This window comes from Bos grunniens, chromosome 2 (assembly GCF_055505025.1).
Source record: "Bos grunniens cultivar Pamir isolate PY7600 chromosome 2, Bosgru_T2T1.0, whole genome shotgun sequence".
Taxonomy (NCBI): Eukaryota; Metazoa; Chordata; class Mammalia; order Artiodactyla; family Bovidae; genus Bos; species Bos grunniens.
Window position 1 is genome coordinate 80,929,669 of NC_141166.1, and position 24,513 is coordinate 80,954,181.

General features: G+C 34.5%; 1 protein-coding gene across 1 annotated transcript in view; it reads right to left on the reverse strand.

The window, feature by feature from the left end:
- Positions 1 to 24,513, reverse strand: part of LRP1B (LDL receptor related protein 1B) — a 2,178,569-nt gene that overhangs the window by 886,472 nt on the left and 1,267,584 nt on the right. The window contains exons 12-15 of the mRNA XM_086368415.1: positions 20,837 to 21,017; positions 13,976 to 14,195; positions 12,453 to 12,642; positions 3,146 to 3,268 (exon numbers count right to left, since the gene is read on the reverse strand). Of these exons, the coding sequence (XP_086224541.1) occupies positions 3,146 to 3,268; positions 12,453 to 12,642; positions 13,976 to 14,195; positions 20,837 to 21,017 (714 nt within the window). The remainder of the gene's footprint in view (positions 1 to 3,145; positions 3,269 to 12,452; positions 12,643 to 13,975; positions 14,196 to 20,836; positions 21,018 to 24,513) is intronic.

The window sequence follows — 24,513 nt, forward strand, 5'->3', positions numbered from 1 at the left end:
AAAGAGAGGTTAGTGACACACTGATACTTGTCTTGCCTTACAGTCTGCAACCATGAACTCCATGTATTTGTGTCCTTTCGAACTTTAATTTCCTCATCTGCAAACTAAGGCTAAATTATCTTTATAAAAAATTTGTTACTAAATGAATAGAAACTGGAATAATTTATATAAACACACTTTAGGTTTTTTGCAATAAATTAGTTACTATAATTTTTCTCTTAATTTTCCCCATTACATTAGAAAAGAATCAAGATAAGTTTCATGCCATATGAAAAATCTAGTAAAATTTTAAACTTCCGATGCAATAACAAATTCTCAAATAAATAGTCACCTGCTTTTATGATTTAACATTGTTTAGTATAACATCTATAGATAAAAATACTAATTCTATCCCCTTTAATTGAATCGGAGTTACCTCATCCATGAATTATAAATATTAAAATACACCAATAGTCTCACAGTAATCTCCTTTAACTTTCACCATATGTATAGTCACATATAAACTATCATATAAAATCTCTTAACATCAGCTAAATTACCAACATTGTGCATAGTATTTCCTTACAAACAAAAAGTTACCTAATTTTTATTTATACAGAGATACTGCTGCTAAGTCGCTTCAGTTGTGTCCGACTCTGTGCGACCCCATAGACGGCAGCCCACCAGGCTCCCCTGTCCCTGGGATCCTCCAGGCAAGAACACTGGAGTGGGTTGCCATTTCCTTCTCCAATGCATGAAAGTGAAAAGTGAAAGTGAAGTCACTCAGTCGTGTCCGACCCTCAGCGACCCCATGGACTGTAGCCTTTCAGCCTCCTCTGTCCATGGGATTTTCCAGGCAAGAGTACTGGAGTGGGGTGTCATTGCCTTCTCCGTATACAGAGATAACCCAGTGATAAATCTTTTATATATATCAATATCAATATAGGTATATATATGCCAACACATACTGCTGCTCCTAAGTCACTTCAGTTGTGTCCAACTCTGTGCGACCCCATATACAGCAGCCCACCAGGCTCCCCCGTCCCTGGGATTCTCCAGGCAAGAACACTGGAGTGGGTTGTCATTTCCTTCTCCAATGCATAAAAGTGAAAGTGAAGTCGCTCAGTCGTGTCCGACTCTTCACGACCCCATGGACTGTAGCCTACCTACCAGGCTCCTCCATCCTTGGGATTTTCCAGGCAAGAGTACTGGAGTGTGTTGCCATTTCCTTCTCCATGCCAACACATAAGGAATCCATAATTTTTAATGGGGGATAAGAATAAAGGAAATAGAGAGGCAAATAATACATAATATCATAGTTTACACAATTAAAAATTAAAGAGCTAATTAGAAACTTTAAAGTTTAAAAAGTCATCTAGTTATTAGTACCTGATGTATACACTTTCCTTCCAATTACCCACGATGAAAACAAAGATGAAAATAAAAACTCTTAAGATTACTGAGAAATCAGCCTCTTGATCATTTTATTGACACTATCCTTACTGAATTTTGACTTTTTTCAAGACCAAGAAGATGAGATTTGATATTCACTGAGAAGCCTCTCAAGTTATTCCAGTTGAAACTGAATAAGCTCATCTACCTTTAGGTGGAATGAAATGCCCTTTGCTCCTCCAGTACTGACAGTAAGGTCTGTGGTGACCATAAAAAGGAGACACTGCAGTGCTACTTTTCATCTTTGAGAGGAATTCTTGGGGCAGAGCAAAGGCAGGAATGGACCTGGTGAAGATCCACAAAGGTTACTATCTTTTGTATGTTTGTGCCTCTGTGTGTGCATTTCATCTGTTCTAATGGCAAAGTCATCCAGCTAGAGTAGCATAGAATCCCATTTTGTACCAGAAAAATAGTCTTAGAAGGATCTATGCTAGAAATCAAACTGAGAAAGATACACATGAATTAAACCATTTATCCCAATAACTAAGGTAAGATTTAATCTACCAGGCAACTGGACAGACTTTCTGCTGTTCAGAGCAATATTTAATACCTTCTGTTCCCAAACTATAGGTCTTGGTAGATCTCTTCTCTTCTGATGTAAGCAAACAACAACCAAACAGAAATTACTAAATAATATCACTGAACAAAGGGAGGGATACCATCTGATGAATGAAAGGAAGTACACCTTAGAGAACTATTTCCTACAGGCAATGTCTTATATAGGCAATTTAAAAAATTCTATTAATAATGGGGGAAAAAAAAACCTTGCCCATGGATAAATTCATATTTGTATTCTGAAGTATATTAGATCAAAATATTCTCTAGTTATAAAGAACATTTCTAGAATTTTGAAGACAAATTTTGTTTGGTCATTAAGTAGCAAGTGCAATAAAGAAGATTTCAACTAATCTGCAATATCATTTCTTTTAGAGAAGAAAAGATGTGGATAAAATAATAAAAATGTTGATTCCTAAAGCTATATCTATTTATAATGCCATTATTGAACAATAAACTACTAGGGTGTTTTGATGTGGATCCTTATAACTATATATCATAGAAGTTATTATTATTTCTACTACTGATAATAATCATAGGTAATAGTTGTTGGATTCTTATACTGGATGATACACATTGAAATGCCCTAGTAGTTTATTGTTCAATGATGACATTATAGATAGATTTTTCATTTATATGCAGTTACAGTTACTGATGGTGAGGATCCCTAACAATTTCAAGAAATATTTTCTTCTGTGGCATATAATTATTTTTAACTTTTACTAAGCTAGATGCTTCCCTGGTAGCTCAGCTGGTGGAGAATCTGCCTGCAATACAGGAGACGCTGGTTTGATTACTGGAGGAGGGCATGGCAACCCACTCCAGTATTCTTGGCTGGAGAATTCCCGTCAACAGAAGAGCCTGGGGGGCTACAGTCCATGGGGTCGCAAAGAGTGAGCTACAACTTAGTGACCGAGCAAAGCACAGCACAGCACAAGATCGATGCAGCAGTGCCAGGAAACTCAGCTAAACTGCATTATTATCATTATTCATTTGTATATTAGATATTAATTCCTTTAATTATTTATAGTCTAATTATACCTAAGTTATTATCTGAATTTCTCTTTCCAAGTTTGATTTTAATTCCTTTGGTTTCATCTGCTATTATTTGTCAAAAAGGCACAAATAAACCATGAGTGTAACATGAAAAGACACTTACATATGCAATTGGTCCCATTTTCATCTAAAAGTTGATTATCAGCACAGGCACATACTCGGCCTCCTGGGATGGCCAAGCACAGTGTACTACAGCCTCCATTATTGACTCGGCACATATTGTCACCTGCAAGAAGAGTGAAGAAACTTTGTCAGAGAACTCTTGACTCCATATAAAGTTAGCCAGTTGGGGTTCATGTTCTTTCTAGGAGATGTTTTGTAGGCATACAAGTGTACACACATATATACCATGGACACATTCATGTAATCAGGATTCCTGTAATCAGGATTCCTGCTGAATCATAAATGAGATCTAAAAAAGCTTGAAAATATATGATGCACTGGTACATAAAAGGAATTTACATGTTGCTTGGAAGATATAGGGGTCTGTGTGCAGATAGGCAACAGAAGAGAAAAAGACAGAGTGGACTAAATGGTGTCTGTCCAGGACAGATTCCTAGAAGAGGCCTTGTATATGCAAGTTTGAGTTCTTCAGAAAGTAGTCTACAGACAGGCATTATGGATGTGCCTTTGAATCCCAAATAAACAGAAAGGGTTTCCCTGGGGGCTCAGATGGTAAAGAATTACCTGCAATGAAGGAGACCCAGGTTCAGTCCCTGGGTTGGGAAGATGCCCTGGAGAAAGGGAATGGCAATCCACTCCAGTATTCTTGCCTGGGAAATCCCATGGAGAGGGAAGCCTGGAAGGCTACAGTCCATGAGGTTGAAAAGAGTCAGACACAACTGAGTGACCAACACCAAACAGAAAGCAAACAAACACTGGGGAGATGGGAGGGATTTTCCTTCCTCTTTTGCAAGGAGTAAACTGGCATGTCAGTGCATTGAGGAAACAAGGAATGCAGGCTGCCTGTGAAGGCTCAAAAATGAGCAGCCTCACTGGCTTCGGGAGAACGTACAATACACAAGGGTAAAGTGGTGTCTCGGGAGGAAACAGCCGAGGCACTGAAGAGACATCGGTTGCTATCAATAAAGCAGGCTTGAAGGGAAATTCATAATGGTATTATTCATGAACATATGTGAGACACCCTTGGAGACTCAGATAAAACTGAGGTACATTTTTGAAGAGGCTGGAGAATCTGTTCTATAAAGGTGTACATCAAAGTAAAATTTAGGTTGTCATCATTTTGACGCTATTCATTCCCACAAGTAGGAAAGGTGAGGAAGAAAGTCTCTTTTCTGAGATACATAGGTGTAGACCAGCAGCCCAACTGGCAGTGTAAATGCCAGGATCATTTTACACTATGTATACACCTTGCATTTTCCAAGGTATCAATAAATAACATTTCAATTACATCAGAATATTTTACTCAAACATTCAAAATTAAGAGTTTTAATTACTGGGAGACATATAGTCAATAATATGATGATTAAAACTGTATTGGCAGTTAAAGTTCAAGTGCCAAAAATGTGACAAAAGTGACAGACTAGGCCATTATGCTTTGGGCTTCAGGGGTTAGATGTGAAGAGTATTAATAAATGAGCTAAAAAACTTGAAAGATTGCTATATGCAATCTATATTTAACTCACTCCCATAGATTATCATTGTGTCCTCAGACCAGAAAAAAAATTAAAGTGTATAATTATTTTTTTCTCATTATTCTGAGAAGTAAATTTAATTTGCAATGTTTATAAAAATTAAATATATATATATATATATATACATTTATATATATATTTTTTAAAGCTAAGGAAATTAAATTCAGTTCAGGTTTTTTTCAACAGGGAATAAAGAACATTTTTAGGCAACTTCCAGATTTAGTCATATTTATTCCAAGACAATGGAATGAACATATAATGCTTCATAGGATGCATAGGTGTTCTGTCTACACTATGCACATTTTGTACAGGATTAAATTATATAGTGAATATTTTAGTAACATACAGAATCTAGAAAATGAGAATTAACTCAAAATATTTTAAGAAGTATATGAATAATATACAGCAGTAAGAAAAGAAGAAAGTACTAAAAACAATATTATGCTATATTTTCCTACCAAAAATATATGCTGAAAGTCATACTCTTTAATTCAACAGCATGATTCATACTTACTATTGCTATTGAATATAAAATTTAAGTATTTAGAAATAAATTACTATATTCAAGATTTAAAGTATATTCATTTTCTGTGAGTACAGTGTGTCATGATAGAAATTCAAAATCTAAATTAGTTTGAATAATTCCATATCTCATTAGAAACTGCTTAGAATGTTTTTATTTTAGTTATATCCCAATTTTTTTTTAATTTATCACTTAAACATATTCCAGATAGGATTTATATAATACTGAAATGTTAATACCTTGCAAAAGTAGTCATATAAAAATATTTTCTTGAAAACATGACTGACTACAAAGAGCAGTAAAATCTTTACACATAAATATCAATAAAAGTGTTCATTAACATATTGATAGCTTTCATTTTGAATATCTATAATTCATCAATCCCAGGGTTAGTTACCTCGCTGCTAAGTCACTTCAGTCGTGTCCAACTCTGTGCGACCCCATAGACAGCAGCCCACCAGGCACCCTGTCCCTGGAATTCTCCAGGCAAGAACACTGGAGTGGGTTGTCAAGTGAAGTCGCTCAGTTGTGTCCGACCCTCAGCGACCCCATGGACTGCAGCCCACCAGGCTCCTCCGTCCATAGGACTTTCCAGGCAAGAGTACTGGAGTGGGGTGCCATTGCCCTCTCTACACTTTTATTTTAATTTAAGTTTATAATAAAATTATAAAGATAGGTTTCATCTCATTGTGGGTGAAACTACTGAAGACCTAAAGAATTAAATGACTTCTCTAATATTTAGAAAAAATATATAAATAATCATTATAAAAGTAAGGATTTAGAGCACAAATTATTATTTATTTCCAGGTAATTCATATTATTTCTTTTTTTCATATATTTTCCAAATGAATAGAAATAAGAATTTATATTAATCTAAAATTTATGCTCCTATACTCTGACTTGTTTATATATGACAAAATAAAATTAGATCAATAAGGGTCAGAAAAATAACTGAAAACAACAAACTAAAATTCTAGATTAAGTCATTTAGGAAGTACTTTTAAAAAAATGAAATATGCAAGGAAAATAAATGCCAAATAGTTTTTTAAATGAAGTTTAAGGTAAGGTCTGTCTGGACCAAAAACATTACCTTTTTTCCTCAATCTAATAATTAGGAGAAGTAGGATTCTTCTGTCCCTTACAGTGTCTGCCACAGACTGTGTAAGTGAATGAATGAAACTTACAGTTAGCAAGTTGAATGACAGAAACAGTTATTTGTGTGTGTAGAAACAAGGTACAAGTATGTGGACAGATATGTCTGTTGTAACAAGATAGAGTATTTTGTTTCTATGTGAGTAAGAATATATATAATCTGTGCTACATAATTTGCATTTTAAGGCAGATTAAAGATATATTTTTAAAGGTGTATCTGATATACTAGTGCTTTATAGTCTAAGATTGTTGAATCCTCAATTCTATAAATGTGTAGTCCAGGGACTCTTTATATTAAAAAAATAATTTAATAAAAATTTTAATAATAAAATTACGATTAAAAAAAACACATGTCCCTTTCCCATATCTAAAAATATAGTAGCTATACAATTTTAATAAATTAAAATGGCTACATAAATGAATCATATAAAACTCTTTTGTGGTCAGATAAACTTGAATTTGAACCCTGGCTCCTTGTTTTCTGAGGAGAATGGCTACATTTGCCTGACTCTTGGATTTCTCATATGTATACTATAAATTAATAGGACTTATATTAAATGTCTTCAGTGAGATTTAAATAAGAATATTTAGCCCACTTACTGGTAGTTATAATTACAGTTAATAATTAGTAAATTTCATAACCCCATCATGGATCACAGCCTTGTCATGGTGAAGAGTATTGACGACTCCTCAGGTAATTACTAGAGCCAGCAGGCTTTCAGAAGTGGAGAGAGGGGAATATCAATTCTGGACTCATTTTTAGTGCCTTTAGGATTTGAAACTTCTTGGTCAAGAAGCACCAGTTAGAACTAGACATGGAATAATTGACTGGTTCAAAATTGGGAGGGGAGTATGAAACGGCTGTATACTGTCAGCTGCTATTTAACTGATATTCAGAGCACTATATCACGGAAAATGCCCAGCTAGATGAATCGCAAGTTGGAATCAAGACTTCTGGGAGAAATATCAACAACCTCCGACAGGCAAATGATACCTTCTAATGGAAGAAAGTGAATAGGAACTAATGAGCCTCTTGATGAGGGTGAAAGAGGAGAGTAAAAAATCTGGCTTAAAACTGAACATTCAAAAAACTAAATCATGGCATCTGATCCCATCTGTGACTGCAGCCATGAAATTAAAAGATGCTTACTCCTTGGAAGGAAAGTTATGACCAACCTAGACAGCATATTAAAAAGCAGAGACATTACTTTGCCAACAAAGGTCCCTCTAGTCAAGGTTATGGTTTTTCCAGTGGTCATGTATGGATGTGAGAGTTGGACTATAAAGAAAGCTGAGAACCAAAGAACTGATGCTTTTGAACTGTGGTGTTGAAGAAGACTCTTGAGAGTCCCTTGGACTGCAAGGAGATCCAACCAGTCCATCCTAAAGGAGATCAGTCCTGAGTGTTCATAGGAAGGACTGATGTTGAACTGAAACTCCAATACTTTGGCCACCTGATGCAAAGAGCTGACTCATTTGAAAAGACCCTGATGCTGGGAAAGATTGAGGGCAGGTAGAGAAGGGGACAACAGAGGATGAGATGGTTGAATGGTATCACCGACTCGATGGACATGCATTTGGGTAAACTCGGGGAGTGGGTGATAGATGGGGAAGCCTGGTATGCTGCAGCCCATGGGGTTGCAAAGAGTCAGACACAACTGAGCAACTGAACTAAACTGAACTTCATGGCAAACAGATGGGGAAAAAGTGGAAGTGGTAATAGATTTTAGTTTCTTGGCCTCCAAAATCATTGTGGACAGTGACTGCAGCCATGAAAGTAAAGATAGTCAAAGTTATGCTTTTTCCAGTGGTTATGTATGGATGTGAGAGCTGAACCATAAAGAAGACTGAGCGCTGAAGAATGGATGCTTTCAAATTTTGATGTTGGAGAAGACTGTTGAGCTTCCCTTGGACTGCAAGGAGGTCAAATCAGTCAACCCTAAAGAAATCAACCCTGAATATTCTTTGGAAGGACTGTTGCTGAAGCTCCAATACTTTGGCCACCTGATGTGCAGAGCCGACTCATTGAAAAAGTCTCTGATGCTGGGAAAGATTGAGGGCATGAGAAGGGAGCAGCAGAGGATGAGATAGTTAGATAGCATCACTGACTCAATGGCCATGAATTTGAGCAAACTCTGAGAGATAGTAGGGCTTCCCAGGTGGCATGGTGGTAAAGAATCTGCCTGTCAATGCAGAAGATACAAGAGACACGGGTTCAATCCCTGGATTGGGAAAATCCCCTGGAGTAGGAAATGGAACCTATTTGAGTATTCTTGCGTGGAAAATTCCATGGACAGAAGAGCCTGGTGGGCTACAGTCTAAACTGTTAGAAATAATCAAATGTGACTTAATGACTAAACAACAACAAATTTCATATATTTATCATAGAAGCTGATCTATTACTTTTAATTTGATATGGGAAATTATTCATCAACATTTTTAAGAATATTGTCCTTAAGTAATGATGTCATTCTCTAAACATGCAGGAAATATAAGTGCACTTCTGAAACTAGATAATAAAAAGCTAAAAAAGTGTTAGTTTTATGTAATTGCTATACTTTCTATGAATTATTTTAGGAGAGGGATATAAAATTGTTCTAGATAGCTAATGTAAATGAAAAGGAAAGAAAGCTTTTCAATTAAATGAGAAGAAACAATTTGATGTGATAAAAACATTTTGACCATAAGCCCCTCAAAATTACTCAGAAATTAATTCCTAAATGTAACTTTCTGTTTAGTATGATTATATATCTATTGTTCTGAGATTAATTGGCATATTACCAAGTAATTTGATAGAGTTTTTCCTGATTACTAATTTTCTAACACCGAGTCTAAAAGATTGGTTGTGGCATTGATAGCATTCCTAAATATTTTTCATGGTGTTCCTGTGGTTGTGTGTGTGTGTGTGATATTAGCTATCATCTGTGTATTTATATGCATGTACTTATAGGCATATATATGAATACTATATGTAAATATACTCTATACTATAAATATAAGCTTTTTCTTTTATATTAGATATATGGAACAATTTTATAACCCTCTCTTTAAATACCTCATAGTATATACAGTCATATACTGTAGAAAAACAAGGTATAAAGCTATATAAGATCAGCTTATTTTCTTCCATGAAGAATTAATGATATGCACGACATGGTTTTCTATTCAATTACAAGTTTATTTTCTTTTTTTTTTTTTTTTACTTTTTATTTTTTTTTATTTTTTATTTTATTTTTTTTTAATTTTTGACTTGGTCTATTTTAACCACAACATTGCAATTTCACAACTTTGAAAGAAAAACTTTTAATTTAGTAGAAATTCTTTTTTTTTTTTTTATAGTTTATCTCTGTCTTTATTTTTTTTATTTTTATTTTTATTTTTATTTTTTACCATGAGGTACTTTAGTTATTTTCAGTATTCATCCCACTTGCATAATATCTAAGACAGAACTATGTCATACCATATTCTTTTTTTTTTTTTTTCTGAAAAATTTCACAATATAATGTTGATAGTTTACCATGAAGAAATTAAGAAAAGAGAATAGTTTCTAATGTTTATCCATGTATTGACTGTTCGTAGTGCTCTTTACTCCTTCCTGTATTTCCCAGTTTTGTTTTGATATTATCATCATTCATAAAGGACTTTATCATTTTTTATAGCTCGTGCATGCTTCCTTAGCTTTCATTTCTCTGAAGGTGTTTTCACTCCCATTTCAAAAGATACTTTCAATGAATATCTATTACAGAATTGACAGCTTTAATTTTTCAGCACTTTATTTATTTTTTATTTGATAAATTTAATGCCTTTTATTGCCATACCTCATTTTACTGTGCTTTGCTTTAGTGAGCTTTATAGATACATGTTTTTGTTTTTTTTTTTTTTCCTTGTTAATTTTCTGTTTAGTTGATCTATCCATAAGTGTGAGTGGGGTATTAAAGTCTCCCACTATTATTGTGTTATTGTTAATTTCTCCTTTCATACTTGTTAGGATTTGTCTTACATACTGCGGTGCTCCCATGTTGGGTGGATATGTATTTATAATTGTTATATCTTCTTCTTGGATTGATCCTTTGATCATTATGTAGTGACCTTCTTTGTCTCTTTTCACAGCCTTTGTTTTAAAGTCTAATTTATCTGATACGAGTATTGTGACTCCTGCTTTCTTTTGGTCCCAATTTGCATGGAAAATCTTTTTCCAGCCCTTCACTTTCAGTCTGTATGTGTCCCCTGTTTTGAGGTGGGTCTCTTGTAGACAACATATGTAAGGGTCTTGTTTTTGTATCCATTCAGCCAGTCTTTGTCTTTTGGTTGGGGCATTCAACCCATTTAGGTTTAAGGTAATTACTAATAAATATGATCCCGTTGCCATTTACTTTATTGTTTTGGGTTCGAGTTTATACACCATTTTTGTGTTTCCTGTCTAGAGAATATCCTTTAGTATTTGTTGGAGAGCTGGTTTGGTGGTGCAGAATTCTCTCAGCTTTTGCTTGTCTGAAAAGCTTTTGATTTCTCCTTCATACTTGAATGAGATCCTTGCTGGGTACAATAATCTGGGCTGTAGGTTATTTTCTTTCATCATTTTAAGTATGTCTTGCCATTCCCTCCTGGCTTGAAGAGTTTCTATTGAAAGATCAGCTGTTATCCTTATGGGAATCCCCTTGTGTGTTATTTGTTGTTTTTCCCTTGCTGCTTTTAATATTTGTTCTTTGTGTTTGATCTTTGTTAATTTGATTAATATGTGTCTTGGGGTGTTTCTCCTTGGGTTTATCCTGTTTGGGACTCTCTGGGTTTCTTGGACTTGGGTGATTATTTCCTTCCCCATTTTAGGGAAGTTTTCAACTATTATCTCCTCAAGTATTTTCTCATGGTCTTTCTTTTTGTCTTCTTCTTCTGGAACCCCAAGTTTATTTTCAAAAAGGTCTATCAAGAGTATTTAATCAAAATTTATATGCCACTGATTATTATGTTTCTAAATATTTATTAATATTTAATATTCAAAAGATGCGTGTATGTGTGTATCTGAAATTAAAAAATTTAAAAAAAAAAAAAAAAGATGCAAAGATAAATCTCACTGAAAGAAAAATGTAACATGATAACATGTTTACATTTGAACACCAGAGAACATTTTGTTTCATAATCTGACCACTTTAATCAATGTAGAAAAAGGTAGCAAATATTTAGATTCAAAGTAGGTTATCTAATTTCAATGTCTATTGACCAAAAAAGATGTTGACCAGGCATCATTTCTACATTCTATTGTCTGCTCTTGGTAATAAACTCAAAGTATTGATTATTTCTCCTAAGTTAATGAAAAATAATCAATCAATTTGGCTGAACACATATTCTCAATAAGACAACACCCTGAGTCATACAGCAAATTCCCACTGGCTATTATTTTATGTATATGTTTATGTATATGTTTATGTTTATGTATATGTTTAAATGTATATGTTTAAACGTTATTCTCTTTGTTACCTAAATTCTGAGTAATTCTGTTTGTGGATAGCCTAATAAATATTAATAACTCATGCAGATTAAAAATATAAAAATCTTTTCTGATTTAATAAGACATGAATATCAGAGTAGACCATTTCACTTTCATAACATCTATAATAATTTAATATACCTCAAATGTATATGAATTGATCAGATAAATATACTGATATTTTTAAAAATACTATTATCCTTATATTATACATATATATATTTTAACATTTTCCCACAATGTTGCTTCCACACTGAAAGTTTTTCCACTTCTTACAATACTGACTCTTTGAAAACATTGAGGATTTTTACTTTAACAGCCTTCTCCAGTATAAATAACATGAAAAAGGAAGTATCTGGAAAAATCCTTGAACTTCACTCTAATAAAATTCCCAGAGTTACTCACTCAGGATATTTTGAACAATAAATAATAAATTTTTATGGTAACAAAGGCTAAGACTTGATTGACTTTGGAGTGACTAGACACCTTTTATCACAAAACTTCAGCAACACTGCCAAAATAAAATCTTTATGCAACCTCTGTGAAGTACTATTATATGTAAAACTCAGATGCAATTTTACATGGTTTTTAATACCTTGTTGCTTTCGTGGATCATAAATCTGAAGCCCAAACAAGGGTGGTCTTTCACGCCTCAGTAATGTCACCTCATTAGTTATCAAATCTAGTTGAAAAATGGAACCATTCATATAATCAGTCCAGAACACATAATTCCCATGATGCGACAGTCCAAAAGGATGGTTCAACTCTTTCCCACTGTAAACAATCTGTAAAATATAAACACATTGTGAAAAATCAGAACTGACTTTAGAAACATAACCAAATATTTAGAGAGAATACTCAAATAAGTAGAACAATGATCTAACTAAAAACTTTTCTCTCAGTATGTCTGAAAAATGGATTTCACAATGTGAGCATATTTTCCTGTTTTTAGGACATGTTATTTGAAGGAGACCATTTACATTGCATCCATTTCAATTCTCTCATACACAAAATTATACATATGGTCAAGAAATACAAATGATAAAATAACTTTGATACTCTTCCTTATCTCTTTTCTTATGATGTTTCAGTAAGATATTCTGGGATAGAAATTGATCTGAGTAATTAGTGGCATTATATATCTTGCAATATTGCTCATCCAATAGCCAAGGGATACAACATTGTCTTATAACACTGAGAGTGGATGGAAGGTATTGATTTAATACTTCTTAAGCCTGTAACATTAGGTTAAATGCAAATCAATCTTACTTATTTGGGGAAAGACATTTAAAGCATTGTTAGAGTTAACCAATGATTGAAATAGTCTTAACTGATTAATGCACTACATTTCTCAAATAGAATCTTTAGGAGATAGGCTTGGTCAATTGTGCAAACACCCTTTCGAAAAAAAGAAGGAAGTATATTGTCAAAGGAAACATTTTGGTAATTTCTCATATTCCATTTTCTTACTATTTAACTAAATATTGAAGCCATTCATAAGGCTATATGTGCTGAGGTGACTGACTATAGGAGAGAATATAGAGGTGATATTTTGCCAATGTTGCCTCTCTCACACAGTCAATGGCGTCCTCCATTTCACAGAATTATTTCAAAATCATTTTGCAATGATTCTACCAAAAGAAGTAAGAAGATGTTGATATTTATTCACATCCATGGGCTCGAAATTCAGTCTACTCTTGTATTCCAATTCCCATGTTATGAAGTTCTTTATTTGAGTAAGTGAATTATAATAACTTTGTCACAATACGTAGGCTAAATTTCAGCTTCAAATACTTGAAGATACTTGAACCAAATTGAGTTGGTTTGTCCTAGCAAACATCAATACTGTGGAAATACCATTTTCAAACAGCTCTGATATCCTAAGAGATTCTTTTAGAAATCCCACAAATCCTGGCATACCACAGTGAGCTGGGCCTGGTCTCCCGGAGGCAAGTGCCAGCTGCACTGCTTAATGCTCAGCCTCCTTCAGCCACCCCACAGAGACTACTGGCAGCTACCTCAGAGGGGTAAAAATAAACTTGAAAGTATTTTTAACACAACACAACAGGGCTCTGCGAAAGAAGCCCGTGGGTTAAAACAGCAGCATTTGTCTTTTACCTTCCTGTGAGTTCCATTCAAAAACACTTTCTCAATATGATCATAATAGGCGTCACACCAGTATAATGTGTGGGTGTGAAAGTCCAGAGTTAAACCGTTTGGCCACAGCATCTTTGAAGTCACAAAAATCTGCCGGTTGAAGCCATCCATCCAGGCTTTCTCGATCCTTCCCACGCTGTCATCTATTTCATCTTCCTCCCAGTCTGTCCAATACATCCAGCTAAGACGTGAAAAACCAGAGTGCATGTGTTATCTCAGTCAGCTGCCAGTATAGTGGGATGCTACCTCAGGTTTGGCAGCTCCACAGAAATTAATTACATCCTGATTTTTTCTCCTATCTAAATGCTTATCTGCCCAAAGGAGGAGGTAGCTGTGAAATACTCAGGGAAGTTAAGATTGGTGCAGTGGGGTGGGATGGGGGGCGGGGGGAGGCGCAAATGGGAGGGGACACACACACACATATAATTGACTGATTCCTGTTGTTGTAAGGCCCAACACCACTGTAAAGCAATCATCCTTCAATTAAAAATTAAACAAAAATTGTGAAGTAAAGCCAGTCCAAGTAGACACATTTCAGAAAACCCGCAACCCCTACTATTGTACTTACTAGACTTGTTTATTCATTAACCTATCAGTAAGTGCCAAATATTGATTCCTTTTTTTTTTTGGTATTGATACCAAGATTGTGAAATGACTCTTGAGGCATTGCTATTTTTAAATGTCCACTTATAAAACATATAATCAATTATATGATTAAATAGTAGATTGACTGGCATGACAATGATAGCACAGTTAATGATCTACTCCAGACATTATTTAAGCCCAGATAAATTATTATTATTTTTCAAGACAAGCAGTTGGATTGTCTTAGTTCTAAAGGGCACAGGCATACTGGGTTTGTTTGGCCAGGTCTAATTTGTCTTCCTGATGCAAATTATCTATGCTTTATTGCTGCTTATTATTACCCCCCAAACCCACAGAAGATGATTGAGCTGCACATAAGTTTAATAACAGCAGGTTGACTGACCTTGAGAGTTTGAGCTTTAATTTCTATCTCAAACAAAAGCGTCTGCCTTTAAAAACAAATCTTTTGTGTAAGCTATAACAGTGGGAGAGGGGGTTTTGAGCTAATGTTCCAACTGCCTCATGAATAAGGTTAAAACCCTCCACATGTGTTGTACTTTTAGGGGTCATGTGAAAGTTCCTGAGTTACTAATTAAAGTGTAGGGTTTAATTCTGTCATCTTATATACAACTTTATAAAGCTTCAAAGCTTTTCTAAGCTGCTAACCTTGGAAGTGCCCTTATTAAATACCTTTGCCTCTCACATGTTCTGGATTTTAAAGAATTTCTGAGGTAATTTTAGACAAATCTGTGTTCATGACTAAAATTCTTACCATGATCTAAGCAAGCAGAATGGGGACAGCTAAGGATATAACATACCATCCACTCGTTTATGTCAATTAAACTCTTTTTAAATTCTTTTAACAATTTATAATTATGCTGATATTCCTTTTTAGACCTGAGTAAATATATTTAGATTGGTGACTTTAGCAAGTCAAAATGCTAAAGTCAAAATGATTTTTTTCTAATCATAGAAAAAAACATGGCATTATGCTTAGTTTGTATCATGCCTATTGAAGTGACTTTATTACTTGGACAAATTAGGAATAAACAGAAGATTCATTTGCTCTAGTCCAGTACTAGTTAGGTAAAACTACTTGACTTTAACTATATAAATCAATTGTGTACAAGAAGTAGAAAACTTTTTCATCTATATTGATATCTTTCATGAAATTTTAAACAGTTAATCATAACCCAAATCACACATATATGAGTGTGCAAACATACACATAAACACACACACACACACACACACACACACACACACACACACACACACAAGATAATTCTTGATAGCCTGGTGGTGGTGGTTTAGTCCCTAAGTCGTGTCTGATTCTTGTGACCCTATGAATTGTAGCCTGCCAGGCTCCTCAGTCCATGAAGATTTTTTAGGCAAGAACACTAGAGTGGGTAGCCATTTCCTTCTCTGACCCAGGGATCAAACCCATTTCTCTGGCATGGCAGGCAGATTCTTTACTTACTGACTTACGAGGGAAGCCTAACATATTTTATATTGAATTACTATTTGAAAAACAGAATTGTTTGTGATACGATCCATTATCTGAGATTATTTTTAATCAAACAAAATATAAGAAAAACAAAACTTAAATAAGTGACGCCTATCTGACAAAAATGGGTCCTCCCCGCTGGCTCAGTGGTAAAAGAATTCACCTGCATTGCAAGAGATGCAGGAAACGTGGGTTTGATGACTGGCTCAGGAAGATCCCCTAAAGATGGAAATGACAACCCACTCCAGTATTCTTGCCTGGAGAATCCGTGGACTGAGGGGCATTGCAGGCTACAGTCTATAGGGTCACAAAGAGTCAGACATGACTGAAGGGACTGAGCACACACACTCAGCACATCTGACAGAAACTAGATATGTGATCATTACCTACCCATTTCATTATCTGATCAACAGTTATATTGTGAAGCCATATAATCATTATCAAAGATGATCATTCAAAAACACACAAAATGGAAAAACCTATAAAATAAGCCAAGCCCCTCCTCCAGGGGATCTTCCCAACCCAGGGATGGAACCCAGGTCTCCCACTTTGCAGGTGGATTCTTTACTGTCGAACCACCAGGGAAGCCCATAAAATAAGCAGGAGCTAACAAATATTTTTATAGGTTGGACTTGGGGTATCCCTCAAATAAAAATTAAGTTAAGCTGTCCTTTCTTATTACAAGAAAGAATACACCTCTATTTTTCAAGACCTGGTCAAATGCAATTTCTTAATGAAGTCTATCCCTAGCCTCTCTCAAAATTAGCCCTTTTTTCTGTTTCCCAGTGACAGTTCTTAGTTATTTTATAGAATTTATAGCATTTATACCTTGTATTGATTTTGATGGTGTTGCATGTCTGATAATTCTATTTTTAAATGTTCAAATAATTATGGGCAGGACTTATTCCTTGTTCATATTTATACTCTGTAACATTAAACTTGGTTTTGTTGACATTAATCATGTCTCCAATTTAAACTGTATTATCTGATGGTCAATCCCCCAAAATTTAAATCTGTAAGATTTTCTGTCATGGAATTAAAATAAATTTTACTGTTTTAAAACTTGATTGAGTTGATGAGATGATATCTAGCTTTTAACTAGAGGATGTGGTGCTCTTACTTAAGACAGGGTTATAGAAAATCCTGATTGGAGGGATATATGCATTGTTTTTGCATTTATCTTTTCTTAGAGACAATGTTTTGAGAAATCAGAAATGGAGGTATAAGTTTCTAAGTTATTGGTGTAAATTACGAAATGTGAAATGTTTGGAAGAGGGGGAGTTAATCTGGAGCTATCATCTTGAGGAACAGTCCATCATAATTAATTCCTCCCATTTTGACAACTGTTGAGCCCTGTCAATCCTATTCTTTCACTGTCTCCTGTCTCAATGCTCACATTTCTATTGGTATTACAAATGCTACCATCTGTCTTTCATCACTTTTCAAAGGGAATTCCCGATGGGTTGTTTCTCATAGAGCTGTCATATGCCTTTCACTTGTCTTCCTAAATCATGAATTGAAAAAAGTGTGATTTTTATCTTCAAAACCTTCTAATTATTTTGTTGTCAGCAAAATAAGTTAAAGCTTTTAATTACGACATTGAAGATTTCTGCATAGTTCTAGTCTCACCTTCTGCTATGTTCCTTCACATGTGCCCGGCTCTAGCCTTAACAAACTCATCTCACCTCAAAATCACCACTAACTCCCCCTGCTTCCAAACAAGTACTCATATTGTCCCTCAGAGTACAGTGACTAACCTATGACCCCAAACTCTAAGCTCCTGAGGAAATTCATTTGGAAATCCTTTCCATCCTCTAAAGTTCAATTCTGAACTTTAAAACTTCAAAAATCTTTTAAAATCTCGGTAAATTTCCAAAGAGTATGCATTTAATTCTACTTTAATTTATAGGTAAATTGTGTGCTGTGTGTGTGTGTTTGTATCTGGGGTGTGTGTGTGTGTGTTTATACCAAGCACACTGCTTTATAACATCCTTGAAGACATTTATCGCCTTACTGATTTCTATTTATCTATACAGTAGTTACTTAACAATGTATTTTAATAAACAAATAAATGAATAAATCCTTTACTAATTCTATAATTGGTTCAGAAGCTTTTGATAAGAACAGTTCTGAACAGAGTAATTTTTGTTAATAGGCTATTATGGCAGAGAATATCTGTGATGCTTTCTTGTGTACAGCTGCAAAAGGTATTATGGTAGAAAAAATATGAATAAATCAGCTTTTTCTGAAAATGTTTTGCTTATAATTATATTATGCTATTTAAAATAGAGCTTATCAAACTTAAATCACATCTTCGTTTAAAAAAAAAAAGCTTATATTACAGTCAAGCAATTATTTGGATACAAATTCAAATGGTCCTATTTCTACTTGTCTTCCCATCCATTCACCACAGAATAGTAAGATTAGTTTGCTTTTTTAATATAAATTGATGATATCACAACTCTGTTTTACACTTGCACTGAAGAACAAAGTTCTCATCACGGTACCCAAGGCCCTGCTTTCCTTACAATTGTATCTTCAGTCACTTTCCCAGTTGCCATCCACAACCAGCCCCAACTGTCTTCACTGCAGTTCCTCTAGCCACTGAAAATCTTCAGCTGCACCATTTTCTTGATCTGAACTCTTTCCTCACTCTCCATGGCTTGTTCCTTCTCTAAACAAAGTTTCAACTTAAATAATGGCACCGTAAAGAGGCTTTTCAGCAAACCTATTTAAACAGTTTTCTGTTAGCTCCTTCACCTTAACATGCTTGTTTGACTCCATTTCTTTGGTTTCTAGAAGTTACATTAATTGTTCATTAGGTACTTATTTACTGTTGCATCTCCCCATTCCCTTCATGTAACACAAAATGCTTCATGAGGGCTAAGACTATGCCTGTTTTGTTAACTACTGTAGTTCTAGTGCAGCACTCTGAGCATAGTACGTTTTTATAGGAAAAATGTGTGTATACATGTATACACATATGTACACACATATACATACATACATATATACGTGCTCATGTCTGTTTTTTAGGTTGGTGTATGATAACAATATTCTATTTAAAAATCTGATGAGAGAAGTAGAAGACTCATTCTTTGCAGCATTAGAGGCAAACATAGGATTAGCTGGTAGATAGGTTCTACAGGGATGCAGAAATTGACTTAATGAAAAGAAAAAATGTCATATCAGATTTGTCCCTAAATGTTTTGAATCATGTGTTTACATGCTGTAGGTTTCAAATCTAAACTGGATGCTTGCCTCTTAGGAATGTTTAAAATGAATTCCTGAATCTGAAGAAAGAGATAGGACTAGGGACCTGAATTTCCTTCCAAATCATCTGGTTCCATAATCTCTGCTCAGTGTCATTTCCCTGAGTACCTGAAAAAGCCTTTAATTCTATTGGAAAATATTTTCCTCTAACAGAATACTGAGAAAGAAGATTTTGTTGTAAGATATATTTGAAACATCTTGCCTCAAGGAAATTTTGAAAATGTGGATTAAATATTTTCTTTTAATATTAGGATTGCCTTGGTTTAAGTTCAGAGAGACGACTTGCTTTAAAAGTCCGGGAATAAAATAGAAATTTAAAGAATCCACACAGAACACCACTGAAATTACTTTATAATTATGCCTTACAAAAAACCAGTGAGTTCACCTGCTGCTTAGGTCAGCCTAGAAAGAAGCACCCTGATTGTATCTGGAGCTATTCCCAACACAATTTTAGGAACAGAAATCTGGTGATCTCAAATTACAAGTGAGTCATGTGCTTCCTAGTCAATTATTTTTTGTATATATGTGGTACAGTATAAAAAATAAATTTGTGATCCTATTCTGAAACACTGAAACACAAGCTATGAAGGGGATAAAAACCACAGACAAAAACTGAACATGTAAAAATGCATACCACTCATTTCATTCTGAGATTCTATTAGGAATTTCACCTTTTTTTTTCCAGTATTTTCATACATCCAGTATTATTTATATTCAGGTTAGCTCTGAGTAATAATATAAGGAAAATACATTCCCATGAATAGCACAAAATAATCTATCCTAAAGAAAGTAGCACCTACTATTATAAAATGATGTCACTATGTGGAAACTTTGGTTATATCTAAAATTATATGATTCCCAATCTAGACTAATCAAGAGTAGTGCAGCAAAGTGGTTTTGAATACAGTCTTGAGTTTAAATATTTATACAGTTTCTTAATAATCAAAAAATTTTGGCAGATTTGTTACCAATTTCTCTGCAAAACAAGAACAAGAATAGCAATTAAATCAGAGGATTGTTATAGGGAATCATGGACAGAGCACAGTAACCTATTTAATACACTGCCTGGTCCTTAGTAAATTAGCAATAACAAAAAGTTGCTATTTTCTGAATATATTAAATTTCAATAGCCTTTAATTAAAAGTTAAATCAATTGATTTGTTGGTTTGAATTTTTTATCTTGGTGTCAGTCCATCTAAAACAGAATGATAGTGTTGTCCTAATAAATCAAGTAAATATATTCTTTATACAATTTATCTATATCAGTTCAATGTATTTTGGTAAGTTTACTTAGCATATTCTCTAGGAGAGGAAATCATTAAATGAGTAACTTTTCCTAATCAGGTCATTGATATGTGAATGCACATTTGGAATAAAACTTACTTCTTTTAGGTATGCAAAAACCAAATTTATCTAGCATCATTTTCTTTATATAAAGCTAATCAAACATCTCATACCCGCTAACAGGATCCACCACAATCCCTCTGGGGTGGGACATTTCTCCCTCTAAGAGAGTCTTCCGACTCTGAGAAGCCTTTTCTAGCCTGGCCACATTAATAGTCTTCCTATGGCCATCATTTGTCCAGTACAGGTTATTTCCTATCCAGTCCACAGCAATGCCCTCCACATTATCCAGATCTGCAAAAAGCAAAAACAAGAAAGAAACAGATTTTATATTACTGTTCAGTACTTATGTTCTACTTAATAAAAAGCTTAATTGTAAAAGGAATACATTCTGATCCATAAATTCTTTTAGAGTCAGACTTTTGCCAATATCATCCCATAGAACAGATTTCACTTTTGTTTTGAACATCATATTATGTGAATGACAGGCCCTTTCTTGAGATATTTTAATTGAAACAATAATCTGCCAAAAAATAGGAAAATATATGATGAGAGATAAGAGGGTGAAAATGAGTCTTCAGAATATAAACATAGTTTTATAGGCTGTTCAGAAGTAAAATGTCAAGTAGCGTGATCAAATAGTATGTTCAAAAGTAAGCAGGTTTAAACATGTAATATATAATGTGAATAAACAAAACAATGCAAATGCCTTTTTGCCAAGAGGTGAAGAGGTTCAGTGGAAGAACATCTCTGAAAGCCCAGAAAAGGTTGTCTCCATGGAACTGCAGGAAGAGTGAACTCAAAGAAGTGTTAAAATATTTCTGTATATTCTAGACTTACTTTGAAAAAGGACAGCATTACTGGTTCCTATAAGAGACAAGCACTGATAATTTAAAGGAATACTCTAGATATATAATCATATGAGCTCCTCTAGTTCAAATCTTTATAGAAAGGTAAACTCTGATGTTTATGAATGAAGGTTGACAGTCTATTATCACATAATAGCAATAGAATAGATCCCCAATGTAGAGATTTTTATAACTATGCTCTTTCTATGGTCTTTTCCTCACTTTCATCTATTATGTAAAGCACTTTCCAAACTGTACACATCATAAATATAACTCTGTTCCTCTGGCAGAAAAAAATTACCATGAACTCCTTCTCTTCTTTAAAAACCCAGGAAACCATTGTCTCTTTTCCTTCTGTTGTAAGATAAAGAACTGGCACTTACTGGATACAATAACAGGTAGGAGTTTATCAGAGACAGAGATGAGCATTCACACACTTCTGGGAAATCTACATGATAGTTTAGTTCAGTCGCTCAGTCATATCCGACTCTTTGTAACCCCATGGACTGCAGCACACCAGGCTTCCCTGTCCATCACCAACTCCCAGATCTTACTCAAACTCAAGTCTGTTGAGTTGGTGACGTCATCCAACCATCTCATCCTCTGTACTCCCCTTCTCCTCCCGCCTTCAATCTTTCCCAGCATCAGGGTCTTTTCAAATAAGTCAACTCTTCGTATCAGGTGTTCAAAGTATTGGAGTTTCAGCTTCAGCATCAGTCCTTCCAATGAATATTCAGGACTGATTTCCTTTAGGATGGACTGGTTGGATCTCCTTGCAGTCCAAGGGACTCTCAAGAGTCTTCTCCAACAACACAGTTCAAAAGCATCAATTCTTCAGCATTCAGCTGTCTTTATAGTCCAGCTCCCACATCCATACATGACTATTGGAAAAACCATAGTCTTGACTAGAGGGACCTTTGTTGGCAAACTAATGTCTCTGCTTTTTAATATGCTGTCGAGATTGGTCATAACTTTCCTTCCAAGGAGCAAACGTCTTTTAATTTCATGGCTACAGTCACCCACTTGACTTCGCATTCCAGAATGTCTGGCTCTAGGTTGGTGATCGCACCTTCAGGGTTATCTGGGTCATGAAGATCTTTTTTGTATAGTTCTTCTGTGTATTCTTGCCACCTCTTCTTAATATCTTCTGCTTCTGTTAGATGCATACTATTTCTGTCTTTTATTGTGCCCATCTACATGACATTCCCCCATATATAGATGTCATAAATATTGACTATTATCATATTCTTTAATCATGGCCTTCTGGCCTTGGAAAAAATAAAATTTTCTTTTGTGACCCTTTTTGCTAATTAGTATGAGCTCTAGCTCAGGATAACTAATAGAAGGTGTGATTTGATCTAACTGAAAATCTCATTAGAGTGATTCAGATATGTTCTCAATTTCACTAAGCTATCTGCTTCATTACCAACCAATACGAGTAATTTGCACAGGTTAATTGTGCCTATGCTTAGAAAAAAGTTTAATTTTGTCTTTACTTTATTGACACTTAATTCTACTGAGCACTCTCCTGCTCTAGCATAATGGAAAAGAGTAGCTAGTTACTCTTTTCTATTTATCATAGTCTGTGGCTGGTTTTTATCTTGATTATTGGTTTTCAAAATTTATATTACATCTGAAATCTATTCCAGCATGGAAACTTCTTTCTTTAAAAACCTTTGCACTTTTAAAACATCTTTTGAAATTGACTTGACAGTTTTCTTTTTTATGTGAAGCAGTTAAAGCATTATATGATTGAAATTTTATTTCTGACACTTGGGTAAGCAATTCAGTCACTCTGATCCTTAATTTTTTCCATTTAAAAAGGGATGATAATAATAGCACCGACTCTTGTGAGATGATAACAAGATATAAATTAGCTACTGCATGTAAAATACTTAGCATACTGCCTGCAGTATTGTAAATTCTCAACATGTGTTAGTTTTTATTAATTCATCAGGATTAAAATGTACATGTATTTGGGCTTTTTTGATAGGAATATACCTTATGTTTTTCTCTTTTGAAATGATTATTCAGTAATGATTTCCTGCATTTTGACCTATGGCCAAATTTAATTAGAAATAGGATATGCAGAGTCAGTTGTGAATAGAGTGGAATGGAATGGAATTCTAAAAAGCAGAATGTGGGAAGATCCTGTCTCTAATTGGTTTGTTTTTGTCTTTGAAAACCGAAATGTTTGAACTGCATAAAGTAGAGATTAGAATCACAAGTTTTTGAACTACAGTTCCTAGGCTCTGACACTTATTCTCTAATGGAGCAAGTTACCCCCGATCTTTACGATGGGTGTAATGATGGTGTTTAATGCATAGGATTGTTTTGAGGATTAAATTCATTAATATATGCAAAAGTATTAAAAATAATGTGATACATAATAAGTACTATATAAATGTTGCTATGAATATTGTTACTAACAGTATCACTACTATTATAATCTCTTTAGGTATCTATCTTTTGAGAAAGAAATGAATCAACTAGCTTAAAATGTTTTTTAATATTATTTTTGCGTGTGTGTTTTTCTTTTCTGGAAAGAATGAAACTGAATGTAAATTTTAAGATTAAAAAAAAAGTAAAAAATTATACAGAGTGAAGTAAGCCAGAAAGAAAAACACCAATACAGTATACTAACACATATATATGGAATTTAGAAAGATGGTAACAATAACCCTGTATACAAGACAGCAAAAGAGACACTGATGTATAGAACAGTCTTTTGGATTCTGTGGGAGAGGGAGAGGGTGGGATGATTTGGGAGAATGGCATTGAAATACGTATAATATCATATATGAAACGAGTCGCCAGTCCAGGTTCCATGCACAATACTGGATGCTTGGGGCTGATGCACTGGGACGACCCAGAGGGATGGTATGGGGAGGGAGGAGGGAGGAGGGTTCAGGATGGGGAACACATGTATACCTGTGGCAGAT